The sequence below is a fragment of the Scheffersomyces stipitis genome, chromosome 6 (assembly GCF_000209165.1).
Source record: "Scheffersomyces stipitis CBS 6054 chromosome 6, complete sequence".
Classification (NCBI taxonomy): Eukaryota; Fungi; Ascomycota; class Pichiomycetes; order Serinales; family Debaryomycetaceae; genus Scheffersomyces; species Scheffersomyces stipitis.
In genome coordinates, this window is record NC_009046.1 from 1,448,734 (window position 1) to 1,464,522 (window position 15,789).

The window sequence follows — 15,789 nt, forward strand, 5'->3', positions numbered from 1 at the left end:
TGTCAGTATCATACAGAGTACTGTTTTCATTGCTGTTATTCACAGATTGAATTCTTTTAGAACTGCTGCTACTAGCAACTAGAATCCCATAGCTTATCAGTGAAAGTTTTCGCGTTTGAAACTCTCAGTTCCGAATTTTACACTGGTTGGACTTTTCACTAGAAATATTCAACAGATTAATTGACGTACTTTTTACGCATCAATTGTCATCTCATCAGTCATTATGTCCGCCAAAGACGATATCCCTGCCATTTTCTTGGACAAGATCTCTCCCAGAGGTCTTGAGGCCATTGAGAAGACCAAACGTTTCGTGGAAGACTACTGTTTGCCAGCTGACGATATCTACTTCAAGCAGATCAAGACCGATCCCGCAGTTAGATGGAAATATACTCCCGAAATCACGGAAAAGTTGAAGAAGAAAGCAAAGGAACTCGGGCTCTGGAACATGTTCTTGTCTAAGCACTACAAGGAAGGACCCCAGTTCACTAACTTGGAGTACGGGTTGATGGCTGAGTACTTGGGCAAATCCTTTGTTGCTCCAGAGGCTACCAACACTGCAGCTCCAGATACCGGAAACATGGAACTTTTTGCCAAATACGGAACTCCATACCAAAAGGAGAAGTGGCTCAAGCCATTGTTGAACGGAGAAATCAGATCAGCTTTCTTGATGACAGAGAAGGGTGTTTCTTCATCGAATGCCTTGAACATTTCGACTAGTGCCATTAAGAACGCCCAAGGCAACTACGTTCTTAACGGTGTCAAGTGGTTTGCTTCTGGAGCTGGAGATCCCAGATGTTCAGTCTGGCTTGTCATGTGTAAAACCACCGACGACTCCAGCAAGCCATACTTCAACCATTCTGTCTTGATTTTAGATCCCAAAGTCGCTATTGCTTCTGGAAAAGCCAGGGTGGTCAGACCTTTGCATGTGATTGGGTACGACGATGCGCCCCATGGCCATTGTGAAATCGAGTTCACCAACTACGAGGTTTCAGCTGAAGAAATGAAGAACACCATTCTTGCTGGTGTTGGCCGTGGTTTTGAGCTCATCCAGTCCCGTTTGGGACCAGGCAGAATCCATCACTGTATGAGACTGATTGGTTCTGGCGAGTTTGCTTTGCTCAAGACAGCACACAGAGCCAACAACAGAATCATCTTTGGCAAGCCCTTGGCCAATAGAGAGTCCTTTATCACAGCTTTTGCTCAACATAAGATCGACATTCAGAAGTGTCGTTTGTTGGTGTTGAACGCGGCCCACAAGATTGACATCACCAATGCCAAGGGTGCCCAGAAGGAAATTGCCATGGCAAAGATCGAGACTCCAAGGACAGTGTGCAAGATCATAGATTGGGGCATGCAAATGTTTGGTGCCGAAGGGTTATCTCAAGACACTGAGCTTGCCAGAATTTATGCCATGACCAGAATATTGAGAATTGCCGACGGTCCAGATGAAGCTCATTTGAACCAGTTAGGTAGAAACGAAGCAAAGAAATTCAACGAGGCTGATGCCTTCTTTGCTACCTATGAGGCAAGCAGAGCCAGATTGGAAAAATTGTAGGTACATTTGCTATATTAAAAGGTATATAGGTTACCTTCTAGTCAGTAAATTGATGATATGTATTGAATGTTGATAATGGCATGTAATTCTACGTGGTTTCTGTACTCTATACCACAATGTAGGCCTATTGTACTAGAGTAGATATTTAGCCAGTACTATGATAGTATTACGACGTTGTGGTTTAATCTCATGCAACTTTCTATGAATTCCACATTCAACCAAAGCAATGCTTTTATTAAAAATACTATACAATCAATGAATAAACGTAAGTCATACATGCTAGAAGTGAACAGTCTCAGTACAAGTCCGACTTGACAAAGTCGTTGATGAGCCCCTTAGCCAAAAACTGCTTAGATCTGGTTTTCTCGTTACGGATTGTTTCAGCGTGGGACTTTTCCAACTCCTTTTCGGCTTCTTCAAATGGAATCTGCTGCAATTCTGCCAAATGGTCATCTTCTCTATCGATATCAAGTTCTCCCATCATGACTACGTTTTCGCCTCTGACCATGAAAATGCCTCTGTAGGCTTGACCAAAGCGCTTCTGCTCTATGGAGCCGTCTTCTTGTGGCTCGGGCTGTTTTTTGTCGTTATCCAAGTATATTCTCTCTACAGTGTCTTGCAAGACCAAGTTGGCAAATTGGTCAAAAGTCCGCAAAATGCCGAAGAGGTTTCTGCCATCTCTCAACAACACAAATATCTTTCGGTCTACCGAGCCTACAATGGCGGCGGCGGTGGTGAAGGCATACGACTCCAAATACAAGTCTTCGACGTTGGGAGCCAAAGCGTCTTTCTCCATTTTAGAAATAGTCACGTCTAGCAAGCGAAATTCCGAAACTAAAGTCCAGAGGTTCAGGTAATTGGAGAACAGCTAACAGAAAAGGAACAGCAATAGCCGAAGGTATAGCAATGCTGAGGTAATGGACACTTTCACAAATAAAGCAGTTGTTCAATGTATCTAGATATTGTTAATATTGGAAAATTTTCGATTTTGGTGTATGCACGTAAGAGCCCTACACTGTTGGTATAAACTCGAAAAGCTGGTGAATGGCTGGAAGGAAGATAAAAGTTAAAATAGATATGTTGCTATACTATTGGAGAATGTTGTCCTGATTACGTTATGGGAGATTCGCAAGTTAGTTTTGAAGTAAGTAGTATTTGCTTCCTACAAAAATTGATAAGATAGAATTTATGTGCGAGGATATATATGAGATCATAGGCGAGAAGAATTAGGATGGATATGGATTCCAGAGTAACAAAATCATAAAGAAAGAGTCTGGAAGTAAGTATAATGTCAAATAGTAATCAGAAAGAATTTTGAATAAGAGAAACGCATAGGAATAAGATACTATATGGATAGGGTCCAATTAACTCAATTAATGCGGAGTCAAAAAGCTTCATAATCATTTCAAAGAATACATAAGGAATTATAGTATCGCAAAGGACAATTGATAGTCTTCGTTTATTTCTCCGCCACCTCGTTCATGTGCATTGCCTTCCTACTTCATTACTTATGGCGTTCTTCCTTCAAGCTTTGATTAGATTAAATCTGTATCGCAAATTGGTTGCGAAATGGTTGCGAAAAGCAAAAAGTCGCAGTTGTACAAGATAGATAGTAGATAAAATTTGTATATTCACCAACTGCTAGATGTAATTATGTAATTAAAAGGATATTCAATGTAGTGTTACTACTTGGAGTGTTTGCTTTCTAAATTCCTTCTATTCTAATACTTAAGCAAACATGTACAGTAATAAGCTAAATACAGTTAATCTGCCACCAAGCTCTTTCATTAACACTTATTTATCCAACTCTTTAGCACGAAAGCCTCTCCAACTGGGAGAGTATTCTTCTTTGTGTGATGTAGCCTCTTGTTCCCATATCCGTTGAACAAGGAATGTACTTATCATCTTTCAATCTCCTTCTGCCAACTGCCATCTCTTTGGGTACATATGCAGGCCGATGAGTTGAAAATTTCGGAAATTCTCCATACTTCAGTGCTACACCATTTCAAGTCCTCTCCCGATAGCAGTCACACACCTTTTCTTTATCTCATACTTCTCCAATGTCCTTCTATCAGTACAAGGATACCATCGAGGAAGGCGACTTGGTGTTTGCCTTTATCAGCCGAGGCACCATCAAACCTATAGTTATCACCAGAGATCAGCAGTTGAACACTAGATATGGTCATTACGAACACAACGACATGATAGGCATGAAATACGGACAACAGATGGCAGGAGCCCGTGGATATGGTTTTATTCACTTGTTACATCCCACTCCGGAAATGTGGACTCTTTCTTTGCCACACAGAACCCAAATCGTGTACACTCTGGATTCGTCATATATTATGCAAAGATTGAACGTTGTAGCTGGAACAAGAGTCATTGAGGCTGGGACCGGTTCAGCTTCGTTCACCCATTCATTTGCCAGGACTGTAGCTGCTGAAGGGCGACTTTTCACTTATGAGTTCCACGAGCCTCGTTACAACGAAGCTAAACGAGAATTGGAAGAGCACAATATGACTGGGAACACCTTGATAACCCATAGAGATGTGTGTAATGACGGATTTGAGTTAGACAATATTCCTGAGAATTTCCAGCACGATGGAGGTATCAACGGCGATGTGATTTTCCTCGACTTGCCCTCGCCATGGACTGCCATTCCTCATCTCAACTCAGTAATTTCACAGACATCTCGTGTAGGCATCTGCTGTTTCTCTCCATGTATAGAGCAGGTTGACAAAACAGTCAAGGCCTTGCAAGATGAGGGCTGGACCGAAATCGAGATGGTGGAAGTGGCTGGAAGAAGATGGGAAGCCAGAAAGGATATGGTCAAAGACATCAAAGATGTAGTTAAGAGATTGAAGGATATCCAGTCAAGAAAAAACCAAGGCATAGAAAACAGAAGACACGCCAAAGTCAAATCGGGCGAGAAGAGAGATCATGATCAAGTGGATAGCGGTGACAATGGGAGCGACTCTGACAAGAAGTTTCAGAACTTGGGCAAAGGCTTCAATCCATTTGGAAAGGGGATCCGTGTCAGAGAAGGAGATGATGGGTTTGAGTGGAGAAACGTCACCAAGGTCGAGGGTGAGGTCAAGAGCCATACGTCGTACTTGACGTTCGCATATAAGATTCCTGTTCCTTCTTAGGATCAAAGCATAATGTATAATAGATATAAAAGAGAGAGAGGAGAGAAAATAGTCGAGAAAATCAAGAAAAGTCGAGACTAAAAATTTGTTTGACAAACTGGTTATAGAAGTTGTTTCAAACCGTTATAGATAATCTTTTGAATTTGGTAATGATAATTGGTTACAGCTGGTTATACTGTAGACACTCATATTAAAGCACTTCAGATTTGTTTCTCATACATAAGAGACATAGGCCAAGACGCTAGCCTTTTTTTAAGCTATTAGTTATTTGTTCGGATCCACTTTCTACACTCACATAGTACTAATATAACTTTCGTCGTGATTATCATGGCTACTTTCGTAGAACTGGAATATATCTGTGTCGTACTTAACTTTTCATAGTTAAGCTCTCAGTATTTCCCCATACTTGGAATCTTCGATGAGATTTCACATACCAGAACACACATTTGTACACCAAAAAACCCGCAAAACATCCAAAAATATCCAATTGCATTCAATTGATCAAGGCCATTTCATACCATTTATTTCCATTCCCATACGTCTCCTGTAACTCCTTCCACGACTTCCAGCTCCATTTCCCGGCCACAGCCTATCTGGAAATTGTCGTGCGCCGCCCAACATCCAGACTCGCTCCAACTCCCTTTAGAAATCTGGCAAGGGCAAAGGCTACTTCATAAGTTCAGTCAATTCATCAAAAGAATACACCTCGTGTGAATCCAGTAGGGCCGTAAACACGCTCTCTATCACAATCACATATTGCCCTTTCAATCAGAGAAAAAATAGCAAAAATGAGCCAAGTACCAATAGGTATGTATGAATAGGAGACTCAGAAGAGCACTATGGTAATGAAGATGTTAGAATGATCGTAGTGATATGATAGAGAAACAAACTATAGTATGGATATCATGGATATGTAAATGGAAATGGTACTATGGATATAGACTTGAAAATGGATATGTTTCTGGAAATAAGACGATATGATACCCTTTAAGTTGTGATTCGATTATCATACTAGATACACGAAATGTGAAATCATTTTATAGGAAGTGGTAATTTGACGAGATTCGGTTCAATTCATTGTTCTGACGTCAAATAGATAACACATTTCAAGAATGATATCATGTGTACTCGTCAGAACCGGTAACCAGCTCTAAGCTAGAATGGTCCACTAGGTATTGTGATATTCATTTACATCATTCATTTTATATCATCTATTCAACCTTTTTTATAATATTCAATACTAACCTTTCAGTCCTCGATCAGGGTACTGGTTTCGTCAAAATCGGAAGAGCAGGAACAAACTTCCCTGACCATACATTTCCCTCCATTGTTGGAAGACCGATATTGAGAGCAGAGGAGAGAAACTCACTCGTCCCCAGTAATATCGAGATCAAAGACATAATGTGCGGCTCTGAAGCTTCGGAAGTCAGATCATTGTTACAGATCAGCTACCCCATGGAAAACGGAATCATCAAGAACTGGGAAGACATGGAGCACTTATGGGATTATGCATTTTACGAGAGATTGAAGATACCCACCGAGGGTCAGAAGATCTTGTTGACTGAACCACCCATGAATCCATTGAAGAACAGAGAAACCATGTGTGATGTCATGTTTGAGAAGTATCAATTTGGTGGTGTCTATGTAGCCATTCAGGCCGTTTTGGCATTGTATGCCCAAGGCTTGAGTTCTGGTGTTGTAGTTGATTCTGGAGACGGTGTGACGCATATTGTTCCCGTGTATGAATCTGTAGTGTTGAACCACTTGACCAGACGTTTGGATGTAGCTGGTAGGGATGTCACGAGGAACTTGATCAATTTGTTGTTGCGTCGTGGATATGCCTTCAACAGAACTGCAGACTTTGAGACTGTTCGCCAGATCAAAGAAAAGTTGTGTTATGTCTCTTACGATTTGGCTTTGGATACAAAACTTTCACTGGAAACAACCACATTGGTTGACTCGTACGAATTGCCTGATGGTCGTGTCATCAAGGTTGGTTCAGAAAGATTTGAAGCTCCAGAATGCTTGTTCCAGCCTCATTTGGTGGATGTAGAACAGCCTGGTGTAGGCGAAACATTGTTCAACACCATCCAGAGCGCCGATGTAGATGTTAGATCGTCTCTTTTCAAAGCCATTGTGTTGTCTGGTGGCTCCTCCATGTACCCAGGCTTACCTTCTAGATTGGAAAAGGAATTAAAGCAATTGTGGTTGACCAAGGTTTTAAAGGGAGACGCAACTAGATTGAGTAAGTTCAAGGTCAGAATCGAAGACCCTCCAAGAAGAAGGCATATGGTCTTTATTGGTGGTGCCGTTTTGGCCAACATCATGGCTGATAAGGACCACATGTGGATCTCCAAGCAAGAGTGGGAAGAACAGGGTCCACGGATCTTAGAGAAATTAGGTCCTCGTTAAAAAATGGTATAGATTATCTCAGCCCCCGTTCTTGTCTGTATAATACTGCCTTTGACATTTGTAGCCATTAGTGTTCAGATAAATATTAGTGTTCCGCTTTTACATAAATGGTGCTTCATTCTAGAAAAGTACTGCTTATCAATCATAACTTAACTGATTCAATAGATTTATGAAAGATGTAGATTGTTGTTTTGGGAGTATGGTCTTCTCTATATAGCATGCTTAGTTCTCTACAGCAGGTGTTTGATCATCTACTCTAATATAGGAGATGTTATATATAATGTTACTTCTGCTAGATGCCATTTCTTCCACTGCCTATCACCATTCTACTATCAAATACAATTTATTCTATCAATATTAAAATACCAGTCGTCTATTATGTATACACTATCCATAATTCAAGTTTTCAATCTGCTTTAAAACAGAATCAACTAATGCATCGTAAACATCGGTGGTCATGGGACCTCCTCCATTTATTCTTTTGTTGTAGCCATAGTTCACTGCCAGGTGAACCAAATCTCTCACAAAACTCTCACTTACAATTTTGGGGCTCAAGAAGTCACTATTCAAACATTGTTCAATAGTCCAACGTTCGTTGGGGTTTCGTGCCAAACAGTTTTGCATAAGCTCAATGGCACTGGTGGGTACAGCTACTCCTCCGAGTCCCTTGGTTCCAAACTGAATCTTGACTTGTGGGTTCATGATGGCCATGACTCGTTGATTTCCAGAATACGCTCCATATGGAGGTTTTCCATAAATCATTTGGTAGATCATACAGCCACACGACCAAACATCTGATGGCTTTCCTACTTTCCATGTATTTCTCTGTTTCGAGTTGTTCTGGTCAGTAATAGGCAATCCAGGAAATGTCTGGCTTACTTCTACCCAAGCTTCTGGTGCCATGTAATTAGGCGTTCCAATCTGAGACTCACGATAGATGTTGGCAGTGTGATCAGGTACAGCATTTGCAATTCCAAAATCAATGATCTTGAGTATTCCTCTTACGAATAGAAAGTTGGCTGGCTTCAAGTCACTATGAACAATTCCAGATTGATGAACAGCTTTCACACAGTTTAAGATTTCAATAGCGTGATACTTCACAAAATTCAAATCCAACTCCTTGTGCATGCTTAGTTTATTCTGCAATACATGAGCAAGATCAAGATCTCCACATTCCATTACCAAGTATATCGATCCTTCACAAACAGCATGGTCTATTAACTTGACTACCCTATCAGCATGCTTGAGCTTCAAAAGTAAGTCGATTTCGCCTTTGAATCCTTTTACACAAGCCTCGTCAAACTGGTCAAATGTCACTTTCTTAATTGCGTACAATCTGTTGTTGGCTATAGCCTTTACTTTGTATACCTTAGAAGTTCCACCTCTACCGAGTAACTCTAACTTCTCGTAATGGTTGCCATTAATAATGATGGACTTCTTCTTTTTCTGCTCATCTGGTCCTATTGATGAAGAAGGGCGCTGTACTGTAGGTACTTCTGTGACTTTCTCCACAGGTTTTTCAATAGCTTGTGGTTTAACTTCACTGGATGTTCTGGGTAATTTTGGTTTCCTGAAATTTTCGAAATTGTTGGAGACAGCGAACGTATTAACTTCAACGTTTGACAAGGGCTTTCTTTCCGAAATGGCTGCTGCTTTCTTTCCTCTTGCTGGGATATCGTCCATATTTTCTTGTTGTATGTTTTCGAAGAGGTCCAGAATGCGTTTGGACGCTATGTTTTCTTGCCTGTCTGGTACTTTTTCGTTAATCATGTCAATATTACTGTTTCTATCCTGAGGAAAATCATAGATAACTTCTTCTATCTTGCGGTCCTTATTAGAAGAACCTCTCAACCTCTGATAGTTCATTTCCAATTCATTCAATGCCTTTCTTTCTTCTATACGACGGCGCAACTCTTCACCTTTCTCCTTGGACGAGAAATCAAGGTCCATATGGATGCTATCATTGGACTTTAAAGTTGTATTTGACGTAGAATTTGACATGGAGTTTAAATTCAGATCTGACTTAACATTAGAGTTTAATAAATGCGTCGGCTGAGTATGACGCTTGACTTTGGGCGAAAACTCGCCCAAAGAAAACACTGGTGGTGTGCTTCTGCCGACTTCTATTTCCATATCCAAGTCGATTTCTTTCTCGTTACTGTGTTCAATGCCGGCATTATTACTATTCGTATCGAGATCTATCTTATCTTGTATATCACTGATTCTAGAGGCCCTCTGAGGAGGACCCAAGACTCTTCCAAACCTTCTTGCTCCTCTCATTCTCTTAATAGTATGCACTGCTGGCCTCGAAGCAGAGTTGACGACTCCGGGATTGCTGGTATTGCTTCCCGGAGTAGTGGCAGGTGTTCTGGAAGCCGAGGTATGTGGTGAGGAAGAACCATCGTTCATTAGATCTTCATCCACAGACGTGTTATGGGTATGAGCGCTGTAGTTATTGAACGAACTGTGTGACGAGATAGGCTGGTTTGATTCGTGGAAAGAGGTATTCGTCTGGATTTTTGAGCTGTTGATAGAAATATATCCTACCAGTTGATCTCTATTCAGTTTTATATCATTTCCATTCAGTATTATATCGTTGTCTGTCTGTAGATGCAAAGAGGAAGTAGGTAGCGACTCTTTGAAGTGTACAGAAAGTCGGTTTTTGAGCTGGTCGACTCGTTTGGCCAGTTCCGGAAAATCCAACTCATAAATTCCAGTCACGTTAGAAGTGGTAGTTGACGGCAGATTCTTTGTTCTATCGTTCAACAAAGCTATACTGTATGAACTCAATGCTGGTGGAAGAAACGTATTGTCGTCATCGTTGGCAAACTGTCGTTTATGGCTCTGGTTGGATCGTATGAGGCCTGAAGGCGATTCTCTCGCTGTCGGCGATGCTCTGGTTCGGAACGACATCTAAGCATAAGAATAATGAAAGGTTATGATGATACGGAAGACAATATTAATAAATGAAACGATATGAATCAATGTTTGATATTGAATTATCAATGATTGAAGTAATGAATGATGATGATGATGTTGTTGTTGTTGTTGTTGTTGCTGTTGTTGTTATAATCAATTGGTTAATATTATCAGAAATGAATGAAAGTATCGGGAATCAATGATTAGACAATATGAATAATTAAAGATAGTGAGGGAATGCTGACTTTTGAGTGTTATGGTATACTATTAATGAAATACAACAATGATATTTATCAATATTTCCTACTACTATCTTTAACAACTTTTTCAACGATGGTGATAATGATTGTGACGATGATGATTATGAGATGATTATGCTGGTAATGACAATAACAATGTTGATGGTAGAGATCTATTTCTGGATACCACCTCTTTTTTGTAAGTCTTTTTCTTCTTCAATTATACAAAAACAAAACAAAATTGCTATAGGTGATAATTTGATGGGCGGCAAATGCAAACAATGAGTAAATGGCTCTCTCTTGATTCAAGGATAATATCCGCCTAAAAGACGTCAATTATCACCTCTATAAGATGCTTTGAGTTTGTCTCTAAAAAGAATCAAGTCCAAATTCAATTCTTCTTTAACTGCTTATCCTTTCTGTAATTAAACAGATTCGCGTTTTGTTTACCCATCAATTTCCCTGCATATAAAGAATGTAGAGAACAAAAAAAATGAAAACGAAATTGCTCCACGGCAGGTTCGAACTGTCGACCTTCAGATGACACAATTAATACAAACTATGAGACTGACGCTCTGCCAACTGAGCTAGTGAAGCCAATTTCGGCTCTTCAAAAGAAGCTTTTTCAAGCTGTTGTTACTTGATCACGTTTTAAATCACGTGACACGTAAAACACGTGACTAAACCACGTTAAAGTATAAATGAAAGAATTGGAACCTTATAATGAAGTATTTATGAAGTTCTTTTTGATATAAGTAATGTGAAAGCACGGAGTTTGTATTGAAAGCTTTTGAATGAATACTTTTCTGAAATTTTCATTTTTGAATTTTCACAATTTGTCAAATATTTTGTAAACTACTTAATCTCATTGCTAGACAGTTGGAAATGAAAGTGAATGTGAAAATAGACATAAGGGAATTCTATCATGTGATTCTATTATATTGTTATACTTTCAAGGCATTCTATCCTTCTATTTGCCTTCTCAATTTGTTGTAGTTGTTCACTTCAGAATTTCAGTATCAAATAGGAGTAAGGTTTGCAATCATGACGTATTCTGAAATTGCGAAAAAAATCTAGATTTACTTTCTTTCCCCTATTACCCCTATTTCCAACGTCTCCTTCAATTTCAAGGCAACAATAGAGATACTATTAGAAGTCGTCAATGGTGATATAAAGTAGAGCTGCTGGACTAAAATTTCAACTTTTTGCTAATTTTTTGTGTGTTTTTTTCGTTCTTTATACTATCGCAAAAGCCTAGATAAATGAAACACGAACGTAAACCAACCTTCTACGAGAGGCTCCAGATCTGCCGGAATGTTGAAAACACGTATTCCAACTTCAACATAACTGCCACTTACAGCGAAGTAGTAGAACCAAATGTCCTTTCTCATGCCTTGAGAAACTTTTTGTTGAAGAATCCTACTTTTACTACTAACTTCTTTAGAGAAGAACATAGTGAAGATGATGCCAAAGAGAATGGAAACAATTACACTGTAAAAACGGTGCAATTAATACGCTATACGGATGTAGTTGAGCACAGGAATATCTCAGGAACTTTGGATGGTAATTTGTTGAAAAGCTTCAATGAAGTCAGGTTCGACTTGAATGTGAACACGCCTCCTTGGAGAATCATTATTTCTGAGGCCAAGAATAAAATTTACTATACCCTTGCTGTAGACCACATCTTGGGGGATGCAAATGGTTCATGTAACTTTCATCAGGATTTGCTTAACGAGGTTGCAAAATTGTTGAAGTCAAAAGCCCAGCTTCAACAGTTGGATATCTTGTTGGACTACTCTAAGGATGCAGAAGTACTTGCTCCATTATGTCCAACAACCACAGACTTGGTGGATCTTTTCACTCCGTCGCTGTTGTTCACAGTAGTAGCAATAGCAAAGGAGTTGTTTCTTCCCAACTTTGCTAAGAAATTATTAGACAAATACATATATGGCTATGATTTCGATACATATCCCTTGTTTACCAACAGAGGGCTTCAAGTTCCAACGAAGGTGAACTACAGAATCATAAATATCTCCGCTGAGGAATTGGAGAATTTGCTTCAGTTTCTCCGCTCAAAAGGGACAACGTTCACTCCATACTTTGCTGCTGTGGCTTCGAAAACGTTGCAAGAAGTTGTATTTCCACATTTCCACAAAAACCAGTGCTCTACAAAGCTACTCACTGTGTTGGATGGTCGTCGGTATTATCCAGATCTACAGAATGAATTGCGATACAACTACGTTGTTGGATTCAGTGAAGTGATCCTTAGGCCAATACCTTCTAGCCTGGGATACGAAGCAGTTGCTGAATCAACGGCTAGCATTGCGCAAAGGATGAAAGAAGATATTGATTCCAAAGTAGGATTCAAGACTATTGGGCTATTGTCATATGTGAATATCTGGGATTACATCCGCTCTAAGATTGGAAGTTTAGATGCTAGAGTTACAATGGAAGTTTCCAACATTGGGAACAAACCAATTGGCAATGAAGAGATTGAAGTTCTTGATCTTTGGTTCAGTCAGGACATTGGAGTTTCAGGACATTTTGTTTACTCGGCAGTAGGAACTCCTTCTGGTGGTATAAATGTCGTAATTGCAAGTCTTGACGACGTCGAAAATACTGTAGATCCCAATACTGATGTCAAAGTAATGGACACGTTTGCGAAAAAGTTAACAACTGAATTGAAACACTACAATTAACACTAGAAGACATGTTAAATACGGGTAGGATTTGTCTGATACGATCAGATGCTTGACAAAAGCCAAGGGGAAACCTACCTTGTCTAATAACCAGACATTAATCTAGAACCTAATATACGTATAGAACCTCTATTTATACGAGAAACTTTAATAACAAGAGAAATGAAATAAATTTTACGTGTTTATTCCTATAGCGTACAACAGGATAACATATATATATATCAAAACCCTCCTGTCATATCTCTAATCTTATCTACTTCTGCTTGTAAAGCCTTAAGGTCGTCCAAGATATTGGCAGTGCTGTCACTGGCTTCCTGGTTATTGTAGAACGACGTGTCGTTATTGCTACCATTATTGTAGTTGTTGAACGTAACAGTCGGTGCCGGATTGGCAATGTTGCCATAGTTGCTATTGTAACTATTGTAATCGTTATTGTAGTTGTTACTATTGTCTTCATTCGTCTGACCAGCAGTTACTTTAGGTGGAAGGGGCGGTGGTTGCGGACTAGAAATGGAAGGCCCTCTTCTTCTGGAAGGGGGAGGTGGAGGTGGAACCTTCTGCCCATTAGTGTTGACCTTACTGTTAACGACTAAAGGCGATCTAGGCGGCACTGGGGGTGGAAGGCCAGATACACCCAAATTGCCTTCACTTTGCGGAACCGGTGGTTTCGTCAAAGGTGAAGATATCCTGGGAGTAGGTGAAGAAACAGATCTACTACGTCTAGAAGTCGGAACCGGCGGAGGTGGAATGGGTCTACCTGAAGAAAAAGAGTTAGAGGGTGGTCTAGGAGAAGAAGTGTCTCTGATTTGTCCGTTCTGCTGGGTGTTGGCTAGTGTGTTTCCTGTCATCTGACTAGTGAACGACTGAAGCGATATTCTGGGCACCTCCAGAGACGCGATTTGAGCCAGAGTCAGATCTTGGGCCGAAGGAGCAAACATCCGTGCCATATCTGTTGGGTTGGTTACGCCCACTGCGGGCGACAAATCGTCGTCTTGTCTTCTATTGTACAATTGAGCCATCTGGACGGGTCCAGTCATGTTAGGCTTGAGTAATTCCGGTTCTGGAGAAGGGCTAAACATCCGTGCCATCTGAGCCGGACCGGTCATGTTAGGACGAAGCAAGTGTTCCGACGAGTTCCCGTCATGGAAATGGATACTCAGCGGTACTCCCCCAATCAGGGCCGTGTCTACATTATGCAAGTTTTGGAAATGGTTGATTTGTGACTCCATCTCTTTCAATACCTCCTGCTCATCTTCGTCTACCTGCTGTTGCTGTTGCTGTGGAGCAGATCCTTGTTTCATTCGGTCAAGTAGCTGGTCCATCGGCAATGAATAGTCCAACAGAGGCAGCGGCGACGGTAAGGGAGAGGCCATGAAGTCATCGTGGATATCCGTGACTATCTGGTCTGAGAATTTCACAGATTTCAACTTTTTGGACCGTTTCTTTTTGGGCACTTCGCCTGGTCTTTCACCTGTAAGCAAGAATTGGGTGAAAGAGTCGAGATCAAGAGGTTTGTTCTCGTGAGGAGTGTCACCATTTCTAGAAGACGAGACATCATTTTCTATGTTATTACTGCTGTTAATGCTACTGTTGTTATTATTGTTATTATTGGTGTTGATGTCGTCGTCATTTTCGTTATCCGTGTCGTCGTTCTGGCGCTTTTTTGACAAGATAGATGGCGGAGTGGGAACCGGTGCTTTGACCTTGATCAAACGGCGGCTTGGCTCTTCACCTGAAAGAGTGTGACTGATCAAACGGAGCAAAGCAAAGAATTCGCCGATGTTGATGGAGTAGACGATCTTCAGAAAGATCTTAGAAATCTTCTCCTTGATAGCTTGTGTAATACGAAAGTTGACGAGAAAGTTGAAAACGTCAACCATGGTGATAGTTCTGCTGTTGGTTCGGGCTAGAATGTCACTGTACCAGCGCATGTACGTCTTGGACTCCTGGAGCGTAAGCTCTTGTGCCGTGAGCGAAAGTGGGACAGAAGAATCGTCTGAGTCTACGGAGCCTAAAGAGCCTAGAGCAGAAACAGACCCAAGTACGGAGTCAGAGCCCGAAACGGAGATGGAAACTGCTGGATTCTCCAGCGGTACACGAAGAATCGAATCGTAAGAGTTGTTCTCCAGCCTAGATAGCGATTCCTGAACTCGACCAGAACGCTGGAAGCTATCCGCAGAGACATTGCGGAAAAAGTAGTCGTGGACGTTGGACTCCAGCGGAACATGTGGAGTAGGATTGGGCAGAAGATGAGTGGAATGAGAATGCGATAGTATTGTGGGGTCATCAGTATTCAAGGTGGTATGATTACTATTATAGGCGTTATTGATATTGTTATTATTGTTGGGGTATGAACCATTGGTACCGTTAGCGGTATTATAGTTGTTATTATTGTATGAAGTGTTATTAGTAGAATTGTAAGAATTATTCGTACTCCGATTCTCAGTCGAACTACTAGACATAGCCGTAGTACTATTGCCATTACTACCTTTGGCACCCACATTCATGGTGATGTTCGACGTCGGAACGCCAAAGAACAGACTATTATCAGCATCAGCGGCTCCAAAGGAAACAGAAGGGACAGCCGCTGGCAGCACAACTGGACTAGCCGTATCGTAACTGCCTGGAACACGCTGGCGAGCGGCAGAGTCGGGGGAACTACGCTGGCCAGGCACTCCGGGCCGCAGAGGGATGTTTAACCAATCAAAACCAGGTCCGCTCATGATCAGACGTAGTGAAGCGACAGGTCACAATGGCGAAATGGGCTCTGCAAACAGAAGAATACTGGTGCTGGGAAGGAGAGTGAAATTACCACT

The 15,789-nt window shown here is 41.0% G+C and overlaps 7 protein-coding genes across 7 annotated transcripts; 4 read left to right on the forward strand and 3 right to left on the reverse strand. All coding sequences in view use genetic code 12, as the record gives it.

Annotated features, from left to right (window-relative positions):
- Nucleotides 1–223: 223 nt before the first annotated feature.
- ACD99 (acetyl-coenzyme-A dehydrogenase) lies at nucleotides 224–1,555 on the forward strand (the record flags this gene model as incomplete). The annotated part of the gene is made up of 1 exon (XM_001385591.1): nucleotides 224–1,555. One exon carries the CDS (start codon nucleotides 224–226, stop codon nucleotides 1,553–1,555), a length of 1,332 nt encoding a protein of 443 aa, XP_001385628.2.
- Nucleotides 1,556–1,738: 183 nt separating this feature from the next.
- On the reverse strand, nucleotides 1,739–2,450 carry PICST_68190 (predicted protein). Its single transcript, XM_001385939.1, has one exon. It carries the CDS (start codon nucleotides 2,349–2,351, stop codon nucleotides 1,851–1,853), a length of 501 nt encoding a protein of 166 aa, XP_001385976.1. The 5' UTR covers nucleotides 2,352–2,450; the 3' UTR covers nucleotides 1,739–1,850.
- A 1,165-nt stretch (nucleotides 2,451–3,615) lies between these two features.
- On the forward strand, nucleotides 3,616–4,874 carry GCD14 (translational repressor of GCN4; the record flags this gene model as incomplete). Its single annotated transcript, XM_001385592.1, has 1 exon — nucleotides 3,616–4,874. The coding sequence occupies one exon, from the start codon at nucleotides 3,616–3,618 to the stop codon at nucleotides 4,702–4,704; it is 1,089 nt and encodes a 362-aa protein (XP_001385629.2). The 3' UTR covers nucleotides 4,705–4,874.
- A 618-nt stretch (nucleotides 4,875–5,492) lies between these two features.
- Nucleotides 5,493–7,116, forward strand: ARP2 (endocytosis and membrane growth and polarity; the record flags this gene model as incomplete). Its single annotated transcript, XM_001385593.1, has 2 exons — nucleotides 5,493–5,511; nucleotides 5,957–7,116. 2 exons carry the CDS (start codon nucleotides 5,493–5,495, stop codon nucleotides 7,114–7,116), a joined length of 1,179 nt encoding a protein of 392 aa, XP_001385630.2.
- Nucleotides 7,117–7,503: 387 nt separating this feature from the next.
- MPS1 (Protein kinase) lies at nucleotides 7,504–10,029 on the reverse strand (the record flags this gene model as incomplete). The annotated part of the gene is made up of 2 exons (XM_001385940.1): nucleotides 7,504–8,595; nucleotides 8,656–10,029. 2 exons carry the CDS (start codon nucleotides 10,027–10,029, stop codon nucleotides 7,504–7,506), a joined length of 2,466 nt encoding a protein of 821 aa, XP_001385977.2.
- Nucleotides 10,030–11,536: 1,507 nt separating this feature from the next.
- Nucleotides 11,537–12,973, forward strand: PICST_33109 (putative alcohol acetyltransferase; the record flags this gene model as incomplete). Its single annotated transcript, XM_001385594.1, has 1 exon — nucleotides 11,537–12,973. One exon carries the CDS (start codon nucleotides 11,537–11,539, stop codon nucleotides 12,971–12,973), a length of 1,437 nt encoding a protein of 478 aa, XP_001385631.2.
- A 221-nt stretch (nucleotides 12,974–13,194) lies between these two features.
- On the reverse strand, nucleotides 13,195–14,958 carry PICST_47673 (multicopy suppressor of clathrin deficiency; the record flags this gene model as incomplete). The annotated part of the gene is made up of 3 exons (XM_001385941.1): nucleotides 13,195–13,527; nucleotides 13,708–14,557; nucleotides 14,642–14,958. Coding segments are annotated over 3 exons (1,500 nt in total), but the record flags the coding sequence as incomplete, so codon positions are not given.
- Nucleotides 14,959–15,789: the final 831 nt, after the last annotated feature.